Source organism: Curcuma longa, chromosome 11 (genome assembly GCF_044706935.1).
Source record: "Curcuma longa cultivar G26 ecotype Majalengka, Jawa Barat chromosome 11, ITB_CL_G26_1.1, whole genome shotgun sequence".
NCBI classification, from domain to species: Eukaryota; Viridiplantae; Streptophyta; class Magnoliopsida; order Zingiberales; family Zingiberaceae; genus Curcuma; species Curcuma longa.
In genome coordinates this window covers 12,868,791-12,885,326 of record NC_133871.1, presented here as the reverse complement: position 1 = coordinate 12,885,326, position 16,536 = coordinate 12,868,791, and the positions used below count along the sequence as shown (strand labels likewise).

At 39.4% G+C, this 16,536-nt stretch overlaps 4 protein-coding genes across 5 annotated transcripts; 1 reads left to right on the top strand and 3 right to left on the bottom strand.

Annotated features, from left to right (window-relative positions):
- Nucleotides 1-844: 844 nt before the first annotated feature.
- LOC141841265 (high-affinity nitrate transporter 2.3-like) lies at nt 845-2,342 on the top strand. Its single transcript, XM_074729413.1, has 2 exons — nt 845-1,989; nt 2,084-2,342. Exons 1-2 carry the CDS (start codon nt 845-847, stop codon nt 2,340-2,342), a joined length of 1,404 nt encoding a protein of 467 aa, XP_074585514.1.
- Nucleotides 2,343-2,722: 380 nt separating this feature from the next.
- On the bottom strand, nt 2,723-7,623 carry LOC141841267 (AP-1 complex subunit mu-2-like). 2 transcript variants are annotated; one of them, XR_012602791.1, is made up of 11 exons: nt 7,249-7,623; nt 6,972-7,118; nt 6,824-6,886; nt 6,496-6,672; nt 6,299-6,402; nt 3,980-4,087; nt 3,754-3,850; nt 3,547-3,644; nt 3,326-3,462; nt 3,098-3,220; nt 2,723-3,015 (listed from the first exon to the last, which is right to left on the bottom strand). XR_012602791.1 is itself a non-coding variant. In XM_074729415.1 (11 exons), the coding sequence occupies exons 1-11, from the start codon at nt 7,375-7,377 to the stop codon at nt 2,917-2,919; spliced, it is 1,287 nt and encodes a 428-aa protein (XP_074585516.1). In that variant the 5' UTR covers nt 7,378-7,623; the 3' UTR covers nt 2,723-2,916. The 2 variants fall into 2 exon arrangements, 1 of the variants encoding a protein (XP_074585516.1); XM_074729415.1 differs by having other exon boundaries at nt 3,321-3,462.
- A 396-nt stretch (nt 7,624-8,019) lies between these two features.
- Nucleotides 8,020-12,680, bottom strand: LOC141841272 (uncharacterized). Its single transcript, XM_074729419.1, has 8 exons — nt 12,395-12,680; nt 10,676-10,756; nt 10,508-10,596; nt 10,351-10,425; nt 10,132-10,250; nt 9,875-10,060; nt 9,726-9,794; nt 8,020-8,401 (listed from the first exon to the last, which is right to left on the bottom strand). The coding sequence occupies exons 1-8, from the start codon at nt 12,518-12,520 to the stop codon at nt 8,301-8,303; spliced, it is 846 nt and encodes a 281-aa protein (XP_074585520.1). The 5' UTR covers nt 12,521-12,680; the 3' UTR covers nt 8,020-8,300.
- A 3,123-nt stretch (nt 12,681-15,803) lies between these two features.
- LOC141841276 (uncharacterized) lies at nt 15,804-16,307 on the bottom strand. The gene has a single exon (XM_074729424.1). It carries the CDS (start codon nt 16,245-16,247, stop codon nt 15,993-15,995), a length of 255 nt encoding a protein of 84 aa, XP_074585525.1. The 5' UTR covers nt 16,248-16,307; the 3' UTR covers nt 15,804-15,992.
- Nucleotides 16,308-16,536: the final 229 nt, after the last annotated feature.

Here is a 16,536-nt window from a genome sequence, read left to right as displayed (position 1 = left end):
AAAAAAAAATTAAAATTACTCTTCGTATCAAAAACTTACTACAATTTTAAAAGTTATTAATTACAAAGATACGTTGAGATTCCTTCCGTTCCGTTGTGAATGAACATCGCCCTTCTTTTAGAATATTTTATACTTTATAAATCATAATATTTTAACTTGAAATAGAAAGTACTGAGCCAAAATAGATTGGGTAAAATAAAAAAAAAAACCCTTAATTTTGTATTGTCTGATGACTATGTTGAAAAAAAATATTAAAAGAATATTTTCTTTTTAATTTCCTTTTTTAATTATCCTTTTTACTCAACTGAATTATAATAAATTTGACTAAAACTGCTAATAATTTTATTCAAATTAAAATAATTTTAATTAACATTAGAACAGTTTTAATCACTATTATAGCATTTCTGACTAAATTAAAAATAATTTTAATTAATATTATAATATTTTTGGACAAATAGATTCTCCTCGAACAAACTGTATTATTTTGTTTCAGGGTCGAAAAAATTAACCGAATTCTCTGCTTCGGAATCCAATCAGCAGCATCGAAGCTGCACCGCAGATTCCTCCACGTCAGCACCCGTCACTCTCCCCGTTCGCTTTCGTCCGCCTAACTCTTTCTCTTTGAGGCCATGCACGAGATCGTCTCCAAGAGCCAAAGCCTCGAGAGGTCGGGCTGCGACGCCACGCCTCGTCGTTCCTCTCGTTCCTTCTTCCATGGAACCACCACGTCGCCATTCCAGTAAAGCATTCACAATGACACCGCGCCCATTTATACACACTCGATCCGTCTCTCCCATGCACCACCATCCTCTAGCTCCTAGCGACAGCCGCAGCAGCGAGAGCCATGCAAGAAGACGGCGAGGCCTCTTCTGAGTTTGAGCTGCCGGTGGATGAGGAGCACCGGGCTACAGAGCTCTGCTTGCTCTCGGCGGCGGGCCCCCACATGCGCGCTTTCCACCTTGCCTGGTTCTCCCTCTTCGCCTGCTTCTTCTCTGCCTTCGCCGCGCCGCCGCTCCTCCCCGTACTCCGTCTCCACCTCGGCCTTTCCTCCCTAGACATCTCCCACGCCGGCGTGGCCTCCGTATCCGGCACCATCTTCGCGCGGTTCGCCATGGGCTCGGCCTGTGATCTCCTCGGCCCCCGAGTCGCCTCCGTCGCCCTCGCGCTCCTCACTGCCCCTGCCATTTACGCCTTCGCCGCTTTCTCGTCCTCTTCCTCCGCTTTCCTCCTCCTCCGCTTCGTGGCTGGTCTATCCCTCGCCAACTTTGTCGCTAACCAGTACTGGATGAGCTCCATGTTCGCGCCGCGTGTCGTCGGCCGAGCCAACGGCATCTCCGCGGGCTGGGCCAACGCTGGGAGCGGCGCCGCCCAGTTCCTCATGCCGCTTGCCTACGCCGCCCTCCTCCGCCTCAGTGGCAGCCCTTCCTTCGCCTGGCGCGCCGCCTTCCTCATCCCCGCCACGCTGCAAGTTATCACCGCGCTCGCGGTTCTGGCGTTCGGCCAGGACCTGCCGGACGGCAATATCGCCTCGGTCCGAAAGCAAGAGCTCAAGCTGAATAACCCGAGGCCATCGATCTGGGTGGTGCTGCGGGAGGGCCTTGGCAACTACCGTGGCTGGGTGCTGGCGCTGACCTACGGTTACTGCTACGGGGTCGAGCTGGCGATGGAGAACGTGGTGGCGGAGTACTTCTACGGTCGATTCGGGCTGGAGTTGCAAACTGCGGGGATGGTGGCGGCGTGCTTCGGGATGGCCAACGTCGTCTCGCGGCCGGCAGGAGGCGTTCTCTCCGACGAGCTGGGTAGCCGCTTCGGCATGCGAGGGCGACTCTGGGGGCTTTGGGCGGTGCAGACGACCGGAGGTCTCTTCTGCGTGCTGCTAGGGAGGATGAAGTCTCTCCCCGCCGCCGGCGCCGTCATGTGCGGGTTCGCCTTCTTCGCGCAGGCCGCCTCCGGCCTCACCTTCGGCGTCGTGCCCTTCGTCTCCAAGAGGTACAATTACTCCACTCCCATTCCATGAATCACTGCAAAGATCCGATTTTGGCGCATAATTTAAGATCAAAATCTGATCTTTCCGCGATCACAGGTCTCTGGGAGTGATATCCGGGATGACAGGAAGCGGAGGAGCATTAGGCGCAGTGGTAACCCAGCTGCTGTTCTTCTCCGGCAATAAATACTCAACAGAAACGGGCATCTCGCTAATGGGCGTGATGATCCTCGCTTGCACTCTGCCAATAGCCTCCATCTATTTCCCCGAATGGGGAGGCATGTTTTGTGGTCCATCCAAGTGCCCCCCTTTGTCAGAAGACATTGATGCAGGTGGGGAATATCACCTGCTCAAGTGACATCACATCGACACCATAATTGATCCTTGTGTTTTGTGCACTATCTTGTAGTGTGTCTTCTTCCAGATCTATTTGTTCGTTTGATGTACAATCTTGTAATTCTAAATATTAGGTTTCATCTCTCCTGATTTTGTGGAAATGGAAATGTGACAGCCTTTGCCATCGTAATTGGGTAAGATTCAGACAAGAACAGAGTAGTTTTAATGTAGGATGAGATGATCCACTGCAAATTCGGCAAGAGATAATCATCTCCATCAGCATTTTTTTTTGTCACATTACACATGTTCAGTAAAGAATAAGCAGCAAGTGTTCTCAAGCTATCAATAAATACTCTGAAGAAAAAAAAATGCACAGTGATCGATTTTGGAGAAGGGAAAAAAAACACTAACGATTTTGAGTGGATATGCTAGAAATAAGTGCAACAGAAGCAAAAATTGCTGATTGAGCATCGCATTGCACACATGGAACAATTGATTGATAAATCTATAGAGTTCATGAGAGTCCAAGCAATAGAATCTTGAAATCTTCGTGTCTTTGATATTGTTCTCAAGAGCCAAACAGCATACAAGTGTCTTTAGATGAGTCTCAGTTCGTATTCACCCGCCATCGTGATGTATCTCACCCAGGGAAGGGCTTGGTATCCACTCTTTTCGATAATTTTCAGATATCGAACCTGAGCAATTGATGCATGATGGAATGACCCATTAACTAGATGATTATATAGCCCAGAAAAAAGTTGTTAAGTAGAGAAATACCTGAATCCCGGAGATTGTGAAATAAGGGATCTCAAACTTCACGCGTATGGGAGCCTTTTTCTCTGCAGTTGCATCTTCAGCGGTTATACTGGGAAGGCTGAATTCTGCCCTACACATGTACTCCTAAGTGTCGAGAAGAGTCACAAATGTCAATAGGTGTATTATGAACTTCACAAAAATTAGAGCGATCATTTGACCTATCCAAAAAATAATTGCCTCAAACCTTGCCTCCAGGAAAAGATTTTATTTTCCAGACCAGTGCATCATTCTCAGGAGCATAAGAAGCAGAACCCATGGATGTTCGGATGTTAGGATTGGTGGCATCTGAAGGTACAGGCAGCTCAATTTCCACACTTGTTGCAGTGCTAATATGGTAAGGAAATGATGGTAAACGCTCTTGAAATAGGTGTCTTGGTCCATGACAATTCAAAAGGGAAGTGGGCTAGTACCTTCTTTCCTTGAATTGACTTCTTGCCTTAACTGTTATCTCTATGCGACTTCTTGAGTGCTTCTCGACTTGAGCTTCCACCCAGATTGGAGGCTTTACCTGAATGATAGTAATGACAAGTACACAAGGTAAATAAAATCCCGCGAAGAAGGCATAAATGTGTAAACATTCAGAATTTAGCTTCGTGCAACAAAACAAAAATGTGGACCTGAGTGCTAAGTCTGTATGTCATTAGGTCAAAAGACCCGTCTGGTGGTATGAATGATATTGTCCTGTCATTCTCAAACCGCGCCAATCGGACACACCTTAAATGATAGTGTCAGTAATCAACAAATATTACCTTGACACGCAGCCAAAGAGTCAAAAGGTCCCCTCAGAAAAAGAAAAAAGAGGGTGAAGAAAGAGAGTAGAAGAGGATGACAAGGCCAGCTTACTGATGAAACTTTATATCATCTAAATCGATAGCTTTTCCTTTAGTTGTCCGTCCTTGAGCTTCCAAAAGTACCCGATCATTGAGCCCAAGTTTACATTCAGGCATTCCACTGCATAAAATGGGCATGATCTGTTATTTGGAGTCCAATTTCTCAAAGATATATAGTCACATGATATTCTATGTTTCACTCACCACATGAACTACTTTTATATTGTCCAGAAACATAGATGCAGCAAAATTTATCAAATGATTTTATATATTGTTTCCTTTGAATGCTTGTGATCATAGTATATCACGGGGAGCTACAAATTACAATTAATATGCTGAAATTAAATGATATAACATTCATGATCATGTAATTTGTAAATGTGCAGCATTTTTCATACTAACTGGTGTGATTAAATACATATCTTTTGGTGTATTTTTAATCCACTATTGTTTTGTTTAATATTTTACCTAGTACTTTATTCACATATTAGGATAAGTCTCAAACTTAGAACAATCTCTCTGACACATTTTAACAGATATATTGCATAAATTATAAACAATTTGCAAGATGTTTTGCCACTCATACATAATAATAACATAAGGTTATTTTTTTATATACATTAGATCTTATATAACATACCTCTAAAGAAATATATATGCTTGATATCTATAATAAGTGACTGCTCTTTCTGTTAAGTAAAAAGATTCCTGTTCCATGCATTCTTCATCATGCAACACATGAAGACGAAGAGAAGAACCTTCCTCCACCATAATGGCAAGACACGACCTAGTAATTTAGATGGTAGTAATGAAGTATTAATCTAAGCTCTTCAACTTATTTTTTATATTTTTATTACAACATTTGGCAGTACAAAGGATCTGGATTTGCTGAGAGATCACCTCAATGTATCAATCTGTCAAATGGATTAGTACATTCTAGGCCTATCTAGGTCAATATCCTGCCAACATAATTGTATTTTATCATTCTTTCCTAATTCGTGAGTTTGTAGATGAACAACTTTCAATGTCAAATATCTCAAGTTAACATATTGTCCTTAACCTATTCAAAATCAACTTAGCCAATCCTCCCAGCAGACTCAAAACTATGGCTAATGGTAATTTTGCACAGACACCCTTGGTGTCTTCAATAGTTGATACCTCTGCAAGTGTTCACTAGAAGTAAATTTAAATATCTGATGACCCATGCAACTGAATTAGTGTTTCATTTCATGCGACACAAGTTTGACATATGCCAGATGTAAGTAGAACCACCTATGATTTATCTACTATCATTTTAGAAATTGCACATTATAACATGCTTAAGATGAAACTCAGTTGGATCCCAACACAGAACTGAGCATAGGGCTTATGACTCCCTACTGAGAGATGCACAGTACAACTGATTCTAGCATAACCTGATCGAAACTGATGGAGAATTAACACATCTCGGACTAAACAACATCAATGTATTAGCCTTTCACCAACAACTAATCTACACGCCTCACAGTTTGTCAAATGGTAGTAATCAACTCCAAAGAGAGGAGCTGTCCTGAGAGGTAACTTTTTTTTATTAGCAATTATAATAATCACTAATATTTTTCAACTTATAAATTATCTTTGATAGTGTCAAGTAATTACATCCCCCTAAAGCCAGCAACACAGGTTGGTCATTGATCATGCCAGAATAACAAAATTGTTTAGTAAAAGTCAATTAATAGAAGTCAATTAATAACGCTGTTGTTGTAATTCTTCATATCTAGTGATGGTGAACTTTGGTTTATTAATTATATTTTCGTATGGATATTTGGGACTAATACAGAGTACTTCCCAACAAGCACCTAATGCCTCACACAATCCAAGAATTGGGACCTAGAAGCGTCTACTATCCTAAAATAACTATGCCATTACAATTTCTAATTTTCATAAGCACATAAAAAATAGCACTCAGATGAGTAACTCATTGCAACTTTATTTAGGAAAAAGAAGAAAAGGTTCAATAGAAACCAATATAGAAGACTTTTCTGCTTAGGTCAAACCTAAGAGATTATATATAAGCAGAGCTCACTGAATAAAGGTTAGTGAATGACAGTGCATTGCACTGTTAAACATAACAAGTATCATCATGGTTTTTGTTCTTAGAAGGTTTGTTTTAAAATGACAAACCAAAAACAATAGCATAAGATTCATATCTATAAATAGTAAAGAAAAAACATTAAACAAATAAAAGTGAGGATAAGCTTAAGGATGACTAAGGAGATCTCAAAATAACTGAAGAATCCATAGAGCATAATCTAAATGAAATGAAAAAAGAAAAAATGACAAAGAAACTCACCTCAAGTATGTTCTCATTTTCAATGCCCCAACAACATCAGAACGGATAATCTGTCCATTGCTGTTAACAAGTATATTAACACTTTCAATCACATCCAAGAACACCTGTAAGATAAAGAATGTCACCATAGCTTTCCATGAGGATAATTAGATAATTAGTGATTGGCAGAATCTGCAATGACTGAAGACTTAACCTACTTCATTTTTCTTATACCGTATCCCTTCACTACGCCATGACACTGCATTTGTGACAGCCATTGGAGGTCTCTGTGCGACTTCCATCCTATATGCATCTGTCTTAATGAACTCACTAAGAATCTTAGCTTCTGTGTATTGAGGGTACCCAAAGTCCATCATCTCATCAAGTAATTCGTACTGTCCATATTAGCCATTAGTTCAATTTCAAGACCGTAGAATATGAAACTAAAGAGCAAGTACATAAAAAACCAAGATTTGATCTGAATTAGATTCTGTAGGTACGCCAGAGACCATGAAGCAGAAGTTAGTTTGTAAATTTTCCACTCACCACAACGACAAAATTATCTCTCAAGGACTCTTCCTCCAACTCCTCGAAATAGTGTTTAAATACCTAGATCGAGAAGCACTATAAGGAAACTAAATAACAAAATTCATTCCTGGAGCAAAAAATAATATCAGCGCAAAGGAATGCTCACATCAACGACGCGATGCAGGAAAAGAAGGATACTGGCAGCATTGCAATTCTGCCTCGCAGCAGTCATTAGGAAGACATTATTGTGTTGGATGAACATATAACTGATCCCGTCATCGATCGCCACCGGTGAGTGTGACTCCGGATCCACCTGTCGCCAAAAAGTAGGAGCTCAAGATTCCACCTATGCGCCCAAAAATGAACAGGACAAGACAAATCTGGTGTTTGGCAACGAGTCTAGACGGAGGGAGGGGCAATAGCCTACGGAAGAAGTGAATCACCTCCTTCTCGATGAGCTTGGTGAAGAAGCGCTCGGCCTGTACTGCAGAGACGTCCCCGCGGTAGTCCCGCCAGATGAGGACGCGGCCCTTGATGTCGAGGAGGAACAGCGCCGAGACGGCGCCCGCCATAGTATCGGCGCAAACAACCCGGGATCTTCTCGGATCAGAAGCGGATCTGAGGCGGAGGCGAGGATTCAAACCTGGCGTTGCGACCCATTCCCGAGACCCCTACGCCGGGAATTCAGCCATCGAGCAACGGAGAAGCGATCGAACAAACAAACAGGATTGAGAGATGAATTAAAGAAAGAAGGGTATAGATCGAGACGATGCGAACGGGAAGGAGAAGGATCGAGATCTCGGAAGAACGTCGGAGAGGAAGCGAGTTAATTAGTATTTTGGGTGAATGAGCTTGGGAAGAGGTTGAGGAGGCGGTGAGCAATTTGACTCGATTCACCGCAATTGAATTGAACCGGAACTCGATTTAGACCGGATTACCACATAGAACCGTGTGTTCAATCTGACTCGGTAGCATTAATTTGCTTAAATTGTCTTGTTACAAATTCAAATTAATATCGATAATGTTTACAAATATAAAAAAATAATTAGATTCTGTTATATCTTTGTTTATTTTAATTTTTATTGGCTTTAAATTGTTTATAAAAGAGAAGACGAATCTTGAACCTCAGTTTTGTGCTAGAATCATGACAAAAACACCTATCGGTTTGGTGAATTCCCAAGCTTAAACTCAAAGATTCAGTACCAGTTCCACAATTCAACGCAAGTGTTTGATCAAATTATAAGACTGGGAAGCAGAACTCACTCATCTTTACATATTTAGAATTTTCATATACAACAATACCAATCGGTTGAAGTATATGAACAACGAGAAGGAGCAGACTATCGCTCTGTGTAACTCGACAATCATGTGGGGAACCATAATCTGATTCGCGTAGGCACCAGCATAGACAAATACATGAGAAAACACCCATTCCACTCTTTTTTACCATTAAAGCTTGCTATTGTACAACCACATTCCACAGCTCTTCGGAATATTAGTACTGGTTTCCTCTTCCACGGCTGCCTATCCTTCCTCGTGCGCGACCATAACCTCCACCGCCGGCCCTTCCACTCCCTCTCACACTGTATTCTCTGCCTGAGTTTTTTGAACAATACAAAACAAAGCGTATAAATTTGCCAAATAAGCACAAGTTTTAGCATTGTGTCCGTAAGAATACATATCTAAAAAGATAGCTAGTTGTACTCTAAAAAATAGAACGACTAGCTGACTAAAGACTGATAATCTTGAACAAAAAAAAAGTTCTTGAGATATCGTGATATTAAAAGACTAGTGGAATGGGTCAGGAACTTTTTGATATTAGGACAATAGTCCGACAACAATCACTTGGCTTGAGAATCCTTTTGGAAGATGATCCTAGATCATGAAGATCACTCTTCCCTGTTGATAATCCAACATTCAGACATAGAGGATAGGAGTACAAGGACTATTCATGGAGGAATAATAAAATTCCTAATAAGATTCTGTGGCTACTGTTCCTCAATTTGACATTATCATTCCAAATATTGTTAAGCCCTTCCCTAAATTTCTTCTTCACAGAATCACAGCCAGTTCAACGTTGAGAACGAGGGGTTGTCAATGCTTTCAGCAAAGTCGAGCTGAAATGCAATTGGAACCTCTACTGTGATTGTCCCTCAGGCATAACACTTGAGACTGGTTTAATCTATAAGAATTTCATTCTGTTGCAACCTGTATTGTGTGTTAGGCGTTATTGTAATGTACACGGCATGAGCCTATATTGACACATGATGATGGTAACGAGATTATAAACCTTGCTCAAAACACTTGATATCAGACTCATAATTACAGACTCAACAAGTATGTGCATCTTAACATTGTCACATACACTGGTGAAGAATATAATAAAGGTGAAAATGGACAAGACAAGAACCATATATTGGTAAAACCATATTTCTACCCTCTTCAGTTATTGGACAAGACAAGAAAATGGACAAAAGAACCAGATATTGGAAAAACCATATTTCTAGCCTCTTCAATTAACACATACCAATTTGGAAAACACAAAATTCACCAGCCATCTATGCGCCTAAATATATGTGCAACAATCAGCTTTGTGGAAGACAGAGAAATGGATTGAGCTTAAGGCAATTGCACATTATGGGCTGTGAGACACAAAAGCCTCTTAGAGGAAGTATAAAAGGCAAAGCAGATTTATATCCATCCATATTCTTGAAACAGAATTGGTGGTTACGATTGGTCAATTTTAACTCTAAAGCTTAAAATTTGTGAAAAGTGACTCTCATAACATATACTCTAGCAAAAATATACTATTGCCAGTTATAGTGGGTCTTATCAACAGATGACAAAAACTAGTAGGATTGTGCTGGCAAGTATTGCATAAAACAACTTCATAAAATGACAGATGGATAGATGATCTTACCACGGTAATTCCAACCAGATCTACCACGCCCATTGCCTCGACCCCAGTTAGAGTTCCATCCACCATTTTCTAATATTCACAAGATTTGTCAGCTAAATTTGAGAAGGCAAACACAGTTGGTTTTGGTGTGTCATGTTGAATTAAACTACCTTGATCATGACCATATTCACCATATCCACCTTGATAGTCATATCCATTTTCATAGTTGTCATATCCACGTTGATTGTAGTCATATCCAGCATATCTGTCATATCCCCTTCCCCAACCTCTTCCTCTTCCTCTTCCTCCTGCTCTACCACTACCTCTAGTTCTACCACGACCTCGTCCATAGGAATCTTTACCAAGCATTTGAAAATAATCAATAAAATGTATCCAATCATAGATAAAATATGATCAACATGCATACCTTCATGAAATTGAACCAGTGACTGATTTGGCTGATGCTGTTGGTAATGTTGAGACTGTCGTGACTGTTGGTATCTTTGTTGATACTTTGGTGGCTCCATATATGAGGGACTCTGGTACCTACAAAAAAAAAAAAAAAAAGGCAAGCCAATCCATGATTAAAGCAAAGCACCTTCCTGAGTACATATAGAAGGCAGTAGATGATATAGAAAAGCATTACCCAGGGGAATTTGTGTCTAGCTCTTTAGTTGACAAGGATATTGAAATCATTGAAACATGGCGTGTCATCTCCAGACTGCACGAAATAGTTATAAGTTAATGAGACACTACATTAACATTGATTATGCATGAAAACTAAAAACAGTTAGAGACTCAACGGTTCAAGACCCTCTTCAATAGGTTCCCATACATCAGTGATACTGACTGAACTGATTGCAGTGTCTTGATACAGGCCAGGAACCCTCTTCTGCATTCCAAAAAAAAAAATGGCGATGAAGACTGATATCACATTTTTTAAAAAAAAGGAAAAAATAGTAAAAAGCAACCTTAATAATCTCAGCAATTGCCACTGCTTTGCTGATTGCCTGTCCCATAGCCTTTAAGACAATCTCTCTAACATTCTTTTCCTGTATCACATGATGATCATAATCAAGCAAGAGAAATTAACTTCTTTAATGTATGATAGGCACAAGAGATAGTAAGCGTGCACTTTTCAGTTGGAATAACAATCAGAAATAAAGTAATAATATTGCATTAAAGTTCAAATTTTTATTCAACAAGTGGATAATTCTTATGACCATTCCTTCAACAGACAATACAACAACAACAACCAAGTCTTATCCCACTAGGTAGAGTAGTTTCCTTCAATAGACAATGAAAAAAAAATCCCTTGTTTATCTTTAGGAGAAGTAACTAAGCAGTTTCACTATCAGACTCAAATAGAGTTATAGAGGATTCACATGAACAACAAATCCTTGTTCACTTCATGCATCATATTAAAGCAAAGAAATAGTTTTCAATGGCAAACTTCCATTGTACAACCAAATCTGTAACATTTGTCTGCGTAGTAACCAGGAAACAAAAATCATCTCATGATATTACAGCTATCAACAAACATGAGTGAAATATCTTTATTGAAAAAAAAATGAAAAATAAAAAACACAATAAATTCAGCTACATTCCCTAGCAATCCTTTCTCAAAGGCAGGAGTTCAAACCAGAAATGAACTCGTATTGAAGTGGTAGGAACAATGCAAACCATCAAAGGTATTTGTTAAATGTAATTCATTATCAAGAATTGATCAACAGGTATAAATTTTCATATTCAAACTGTAAAGCATAAGATTCGTGTGCAAGAAGCCAGAAATTTTGTGAAGTGCTCCTAGATAAGCCAGATGCATCTACCACTCTCCAACTTAAAAAGTGTAGCATTATGGTTAATATACTAGGCGCGTTACTAAACATGTCAACAAACAAGCCAATATCTGTAAAAATAATACATGCGATGGACAGATCAATGGGAAATAGGTATCTATATACAAGTTAAAGCTGAAGGGGAAAAGCAAGTCACATCAGTGTGCCTGAGAGTTAATGCTAGCAAACTTATCCAGAAAAATTGTCCATTTTGGAAGGAATATATCCCAAATTAGCTGAACCAATTTGCACATGTTAATGACATCCAAATCAGATTTTAAGCTGCAAAATAAAAGAAACTGAAAACTGAAATAACCATAGAAACAAGCTTCTCCTGATTACAGAAAATTCAGAAACACTTGGAGGATATAGATGTTAGCAGTGACTACTATAGAAACGATTGCACTTGTGCACAGGGTCAAATTAGATTCATGGGAACTAGAATGGACGATCTGAAAAAATTTAAAGAATATTATCCTCTAGACATAAGACTCAATGAATAATATGTACCCTAACCCACAGCGCATTACCCTACAATTAGACAAGACTTGAACTCCTTCCGTGCATACCATAACAAGCACAAACTCCAAACTGCCTATCAATTAGGCAATACTATGAAATATTAACTATCAATTCCTAAATGTTAAAGGTTTTAGCTTCCTTCAGTGACAGTAGAAGTTTAACAAACGCTCTTAGCTTCCTATTCATGGGATCTGTCAATGGCATCCACAATAGATGCTATACATGAAAGATGGAGATGCACGAGGCTTACAGAAGCGAAACATCCGTATGCTCCCCTAACCGAATAGTCAAACGACAATAAATCAGCAGCGGGCGAAGGGGGATCCGCACCTGGAGGAGGCTCGTCGCGTAGCTGACATAGTTGCGGACGAGGCCCTGAGTGGTGATTCGGACCTCGTTCTCGTTGATGGCGGCCGGCTGGCGGCGCGGCTTCTCCACCTTCTGGTATCTGTCCATGGCAGCTAGCTAGGGTTTGGAGAAGACAGAGGACGGGAGGAGGCTGGAGAGGGTTCTCGAACTACACAACGCCAAGAAGAGATCGATCGCGTGTCGCTATTTCTACCAGTTGGCCGCCGGATGCGAAGCAGTGGTCCGCACGCTAACCAGTTTTATCCGACAGCAGTGTAGCGGAGAGAGGAACCACGTCATCTCGTCGTTGGTGTTTTTTTTTGGACAAAAAAACAAAAAGCAAAAGGATATTTTTTTATTTATCAACAAGATAACATTTGTCCGTTTTAATTTATTTTTATTTTAAAAATATTTTTATTTTTAATATTATTATAACAGGGAGGATTATAAGTGCTACACATGATAACTTCAACTATGATCAATAAGAGTGGATAGTAGAAGTGTCTTATTTTAAGTGGTAAATTTGGAGACATGTATTATCTGAAATTTCAGATTTGAATCATCTTAGCAATATATATTTATTAACTAAGGTACTGTGCGATTTAAGTCTTAGCAACATGTATATGTTGGTTGAGGTCTGTTTTGGAAGTATGCTCTTTTCAACATAATGATATCGTACCTCCAAAAAATCTCTTAGGGGGTTTTCTGATATGGAACTGTTTCGGTGGTAGAGTCGGTCACTATAAAAAGTTTACCCATTATAATTTTTGACTTCCAAAATATAGCTGAGTTGGTTACGATGCAGTAAAATTGAAGAAATGGGCAAAGGTTCGAATCTGAAGCCATAGTTTTAAAATAATAATAATAGTGTACAGCATAATAGCTTCATATCGCGAGAGAAGAAGAATTTATTATTCTACTTAGTTACGTGACAAAAGTTAGATGTCAAATATGATATTGAAATACTCATATAGAAGCTCCCTATAAATATGTTATAAATAGTTCTTGTCAATAAAATGATCAACTACAGTTGAGCATCGATTTGATGCATTTATTGCTGTAATAAATTTTTAAATTGAAAAACTTAATAATAAATTCAAGATAAGACAATTAAACTTTTTGAGTTTGGTTGTGCTTTAGAATCTAAAAAAACTTTAAGTTTCTTAATGTTAATGATATGTATCAACTTGTTGAGAAATTGTATCATCTTAATTTTGATACACAAGATTTGTATTATTTAAAAATGCAATTGAATCCTTATAAATTTGATATTGTTGGTCATGAAATATTTCAAAATTTATTAATTATTTCTTAATTATGTCGAATATTAATTGAAATAATTAACTTAAAAACCTACAATATATTATAATTATATTATTTACTTATATATTAAATTTAATATATTTATTTATTTGATATGTTCATCTTTTTAACTTTTTCCGTCTCTAAAGCAATAACGGAACGAATATTTTTAATTATAAAACCTGTTAAAATAGTCCTTCAACAAGATGGAAGAAGAGTTTTTAAGATATTCTATAATCATCTATATTGAATCGAAATTGATTAAAAATATTGATAACAATATAATAATTAATGGGTTTAATTTTTAAAAAAATCAATCACAACTTCAATAATATTTTTATTCCATATTTTTGAATGTATTGAATATTATATATTTTTATGTCATGTTTTCAAAAAATTAATATTCAATTATTTTTTTTTATTTTATTTGTATTTTTGAATTAATTAATTTTTTTATATCAGTTGACGACTAGACTTAAGTAATTTTGAATCCCGGTTTTGATGGACGACAACAAACAACCAATGGTAATTCTAAATATCTCAAATTCATTTCATCTAACAAGTTTTCTTAGTCATAATATATATATATATATATAAAAAGAAAACTAAGGAGCCAGCCCGGGTAATCTCGTCGGAACAGTCTACAGTATAGAGATCAGCCCGGATAAATTACTCGGGCTGGCTCCGCCAGTGCTCATTTGGAAGAAAATTTCTACAAATACATCGTAGTTGGAGATCGAACCACAGGTACCTGGATGACAACCTGAATGTCCTAACGTGGCACCATTGCTCCGGGGACTATTATTTTATTTTAATATGTGTGTTTAAGTGTATAAGAACAATTAATGATTAAGGAGTATCAGAGATGACAAAGTCTTGGTAGAAGACGTAAATGAGCTAGAAGGATAATACGGGAAATGAACTGACGAGTCCGATGCATTCGAGATACAAGAAGTTATAGAGTGAAGTAAAAATGATGCATGAGGATGAACCGAAAAAAGCTCAGTGCATCCGAGGGACAAGAAATTAAAAGAAAAATTGGTCAAGACAACTAAGACAAAGTCTAGACAACTACATATTCGACCGATTGGAAAAGACAAGCTCAATGAATAAAGGACAAAGGTTGACCATATTCCAGACGATCAAAAGCACTCCAGGCAATCAAAAATCGATCAATGAGTCATGCAAATCCGTTGTCAAAATGGATCAGAATGATCATGTCAATTGCCTCCAGGCGACCTAACAGCCTCTAGGTGATCAGAAAGAGCTGAGTCATCTAGAGATGTTATTATTGTCGAAGCGAATAAAGTCTAAAACCATATCAGCAAAGATCTAGTTGATTGGAAGGTTCCCGAACGATCAAAAGATATCATATATATCAATATAATAGTTAGATCGAGATGAGTCTATAAAATAAACTGAAACTCACAGACTAATATCAAAATAAGTATTTTTAATTGCAAGTTATTATTCATTCCAGTGATTTGAATAGCTTTCGCCACACCAACAGAGCGGGCTCTGCATGGCCATATTGCATCTTGTCGATGGAATGCGTGATCCTCTTCTTACATCGACCAGTTTGTTTTTCTGGAAATCTGTACCATATTCAAGCATTGAGTCGGCATCATCGAAGTTTCCTGAAACCCTCATCGAAGTTATTCACCAGGGCGATCGACAGATGAGGTGTGCTTTTCTGTTTCTAGAAAACAAGCCCATTCGATCCGAGAAGCCTAATAGCCGAGATGTGGCTGGGACGATCCCCTTTCTCTCTGCGACGCGGTGCCTCCTTCATCCGCCGACTCGTCTTCATCGTCGTAACCGTGAGCGTTGGAGTCGCGGCCCTGGATCTGCGTGAATAACTCATCGAATGGATCATGCGGAGGAGATCCGGCCTCCATGAATGATCAATGCCCGCGATATCGAAGCTTTAAAGAAGATAGATGCTCCTTTGATCTGCTTCGCTTCGTTAATCCCCTTCTAGCAGTGTTTCATCGGTCATTTACCAGAGGGAACGAAGAAAGAGATATCGATCGCGTCTCGAAGAAAAAGGTCGGATTTTTGGGCATGACGTTGATAATTGAACAGATGCTTTCAAATGCTTTAATAAAATCTTTAATTCCAAAACTATCAAATTCTACAACATTTCAATGATTGTATTGAATTGAGCTGGCAAAACTTTTATCGAGACAGAAATCGAAAGGAAAAACAAAAACCATGAAGCACGGCAATGAACTAAAGAATTGTTAATCAAAAGATTTGCTTGATCTCGCGTCGTCCCTCAGAAAACAGCATCCGGAAAAACTTCCGCCGGATCGAAACTGAAACCAACGCCAATATTCCGACGGCAAGCTGCTGCCGGCGACCGAGGGGGAGCATCCACAACCGGGAGCGCCCCGTTGGCCTGCTGAGCGGGGGTGCCGGCGTCGGCGGAAGGCGGCGGCTTGTAGTACAAGCGGGCCGTCTGGGGGCAGTGCGAGTGGAACCGAGCAGCGACCCGGACGCCCAAATCCAACATCTCCATGTACTTGGCCATCGGCGATCTCGCCCTGATAATCGGAGAGGCAGAGGCTGTTGTGCTGAGAGTGGGGAGAGGCGGAGGCGCTGCTTATTAATAGCTTGGCTCGTTCTCTCTCGCCGTGAGCCTTCTTCCCAGTTTCCTTTCCTTTTCTGGCCTGCTTGTTGCTTGGTCTCGACGCGTATGGCTGCGTGTTTGACCTCGCCGCCGCGCACGCGGTGGATTTGTTCAACGTTCCAAGATTCTTTGGCGTGAAATATTCAATTCGAACCTCGTAATTCATTTTTTTAATAAAAAGGTTAAAATA

Coding starts and splice junctions, on each gene's coding strand:
- LOC141841272 (XM_074729419.1), bottom strand. CDS start 12,520: ATGGACAGATACCAGAAGGTGGAGAAGCCGCGCCGCCAGCCGGCCGCC. Junction 10,597..10,675: donor CAATTGCTGAGATTATTAAG/GTTGCTTTTTAC, acceptor TTTGGAATGCAG/AAGAGGGTTCCTGGCCTGTA. Junction 10,426..10,507: donor ATTGAAGAGGGTCTTGAACC/GTTGAGTCTCTA, acceptor TATTTCGTGCAG/TCTGGAGATGACACGCCATG.
- LOC141841276 (XM_074729424.1), bottom strand. CDS start 16,247: ATGGCCAAGTACATGGAGATGTTGGATTTGGGCGTCCGGGTCGCTGCT.
- LOC141841265 (XM_074729413.1), top strand. CDS start 845: ATGCAAGAAGACGGCGAGGCCTCTTCTGAGTTTGAGCTGCCGGTGGAT. Junction 1,990..2,083: donor GTGCCCTTCGTCTCCAAGAG/GTACAATTACTC, acceptor CCGCGATCACAG/GTCTCTGGGAGTGATATCCG.
- LOC141841267 (XM_074729415.1), bottom strand. CDS start 7,377: ATGGCGGGCGCCGTCTCGGCGCTGTTCCTCCTCGACATCAAGGGCCGC. Junction 3,645..3,753: donor CATACAGACTTAGCACTCAG/GTCCACATTTTT, acceptor ACTATCATTCAG/GTAAAGCCTCCAATCTGGGT. Junction 3,463..3,546: donor AGTCAATTCAAGGAAAGAAG/GTACTAGCCCAC, acceptor TTACCATATTAG/CACTGCAACAAGTGTGGAAA.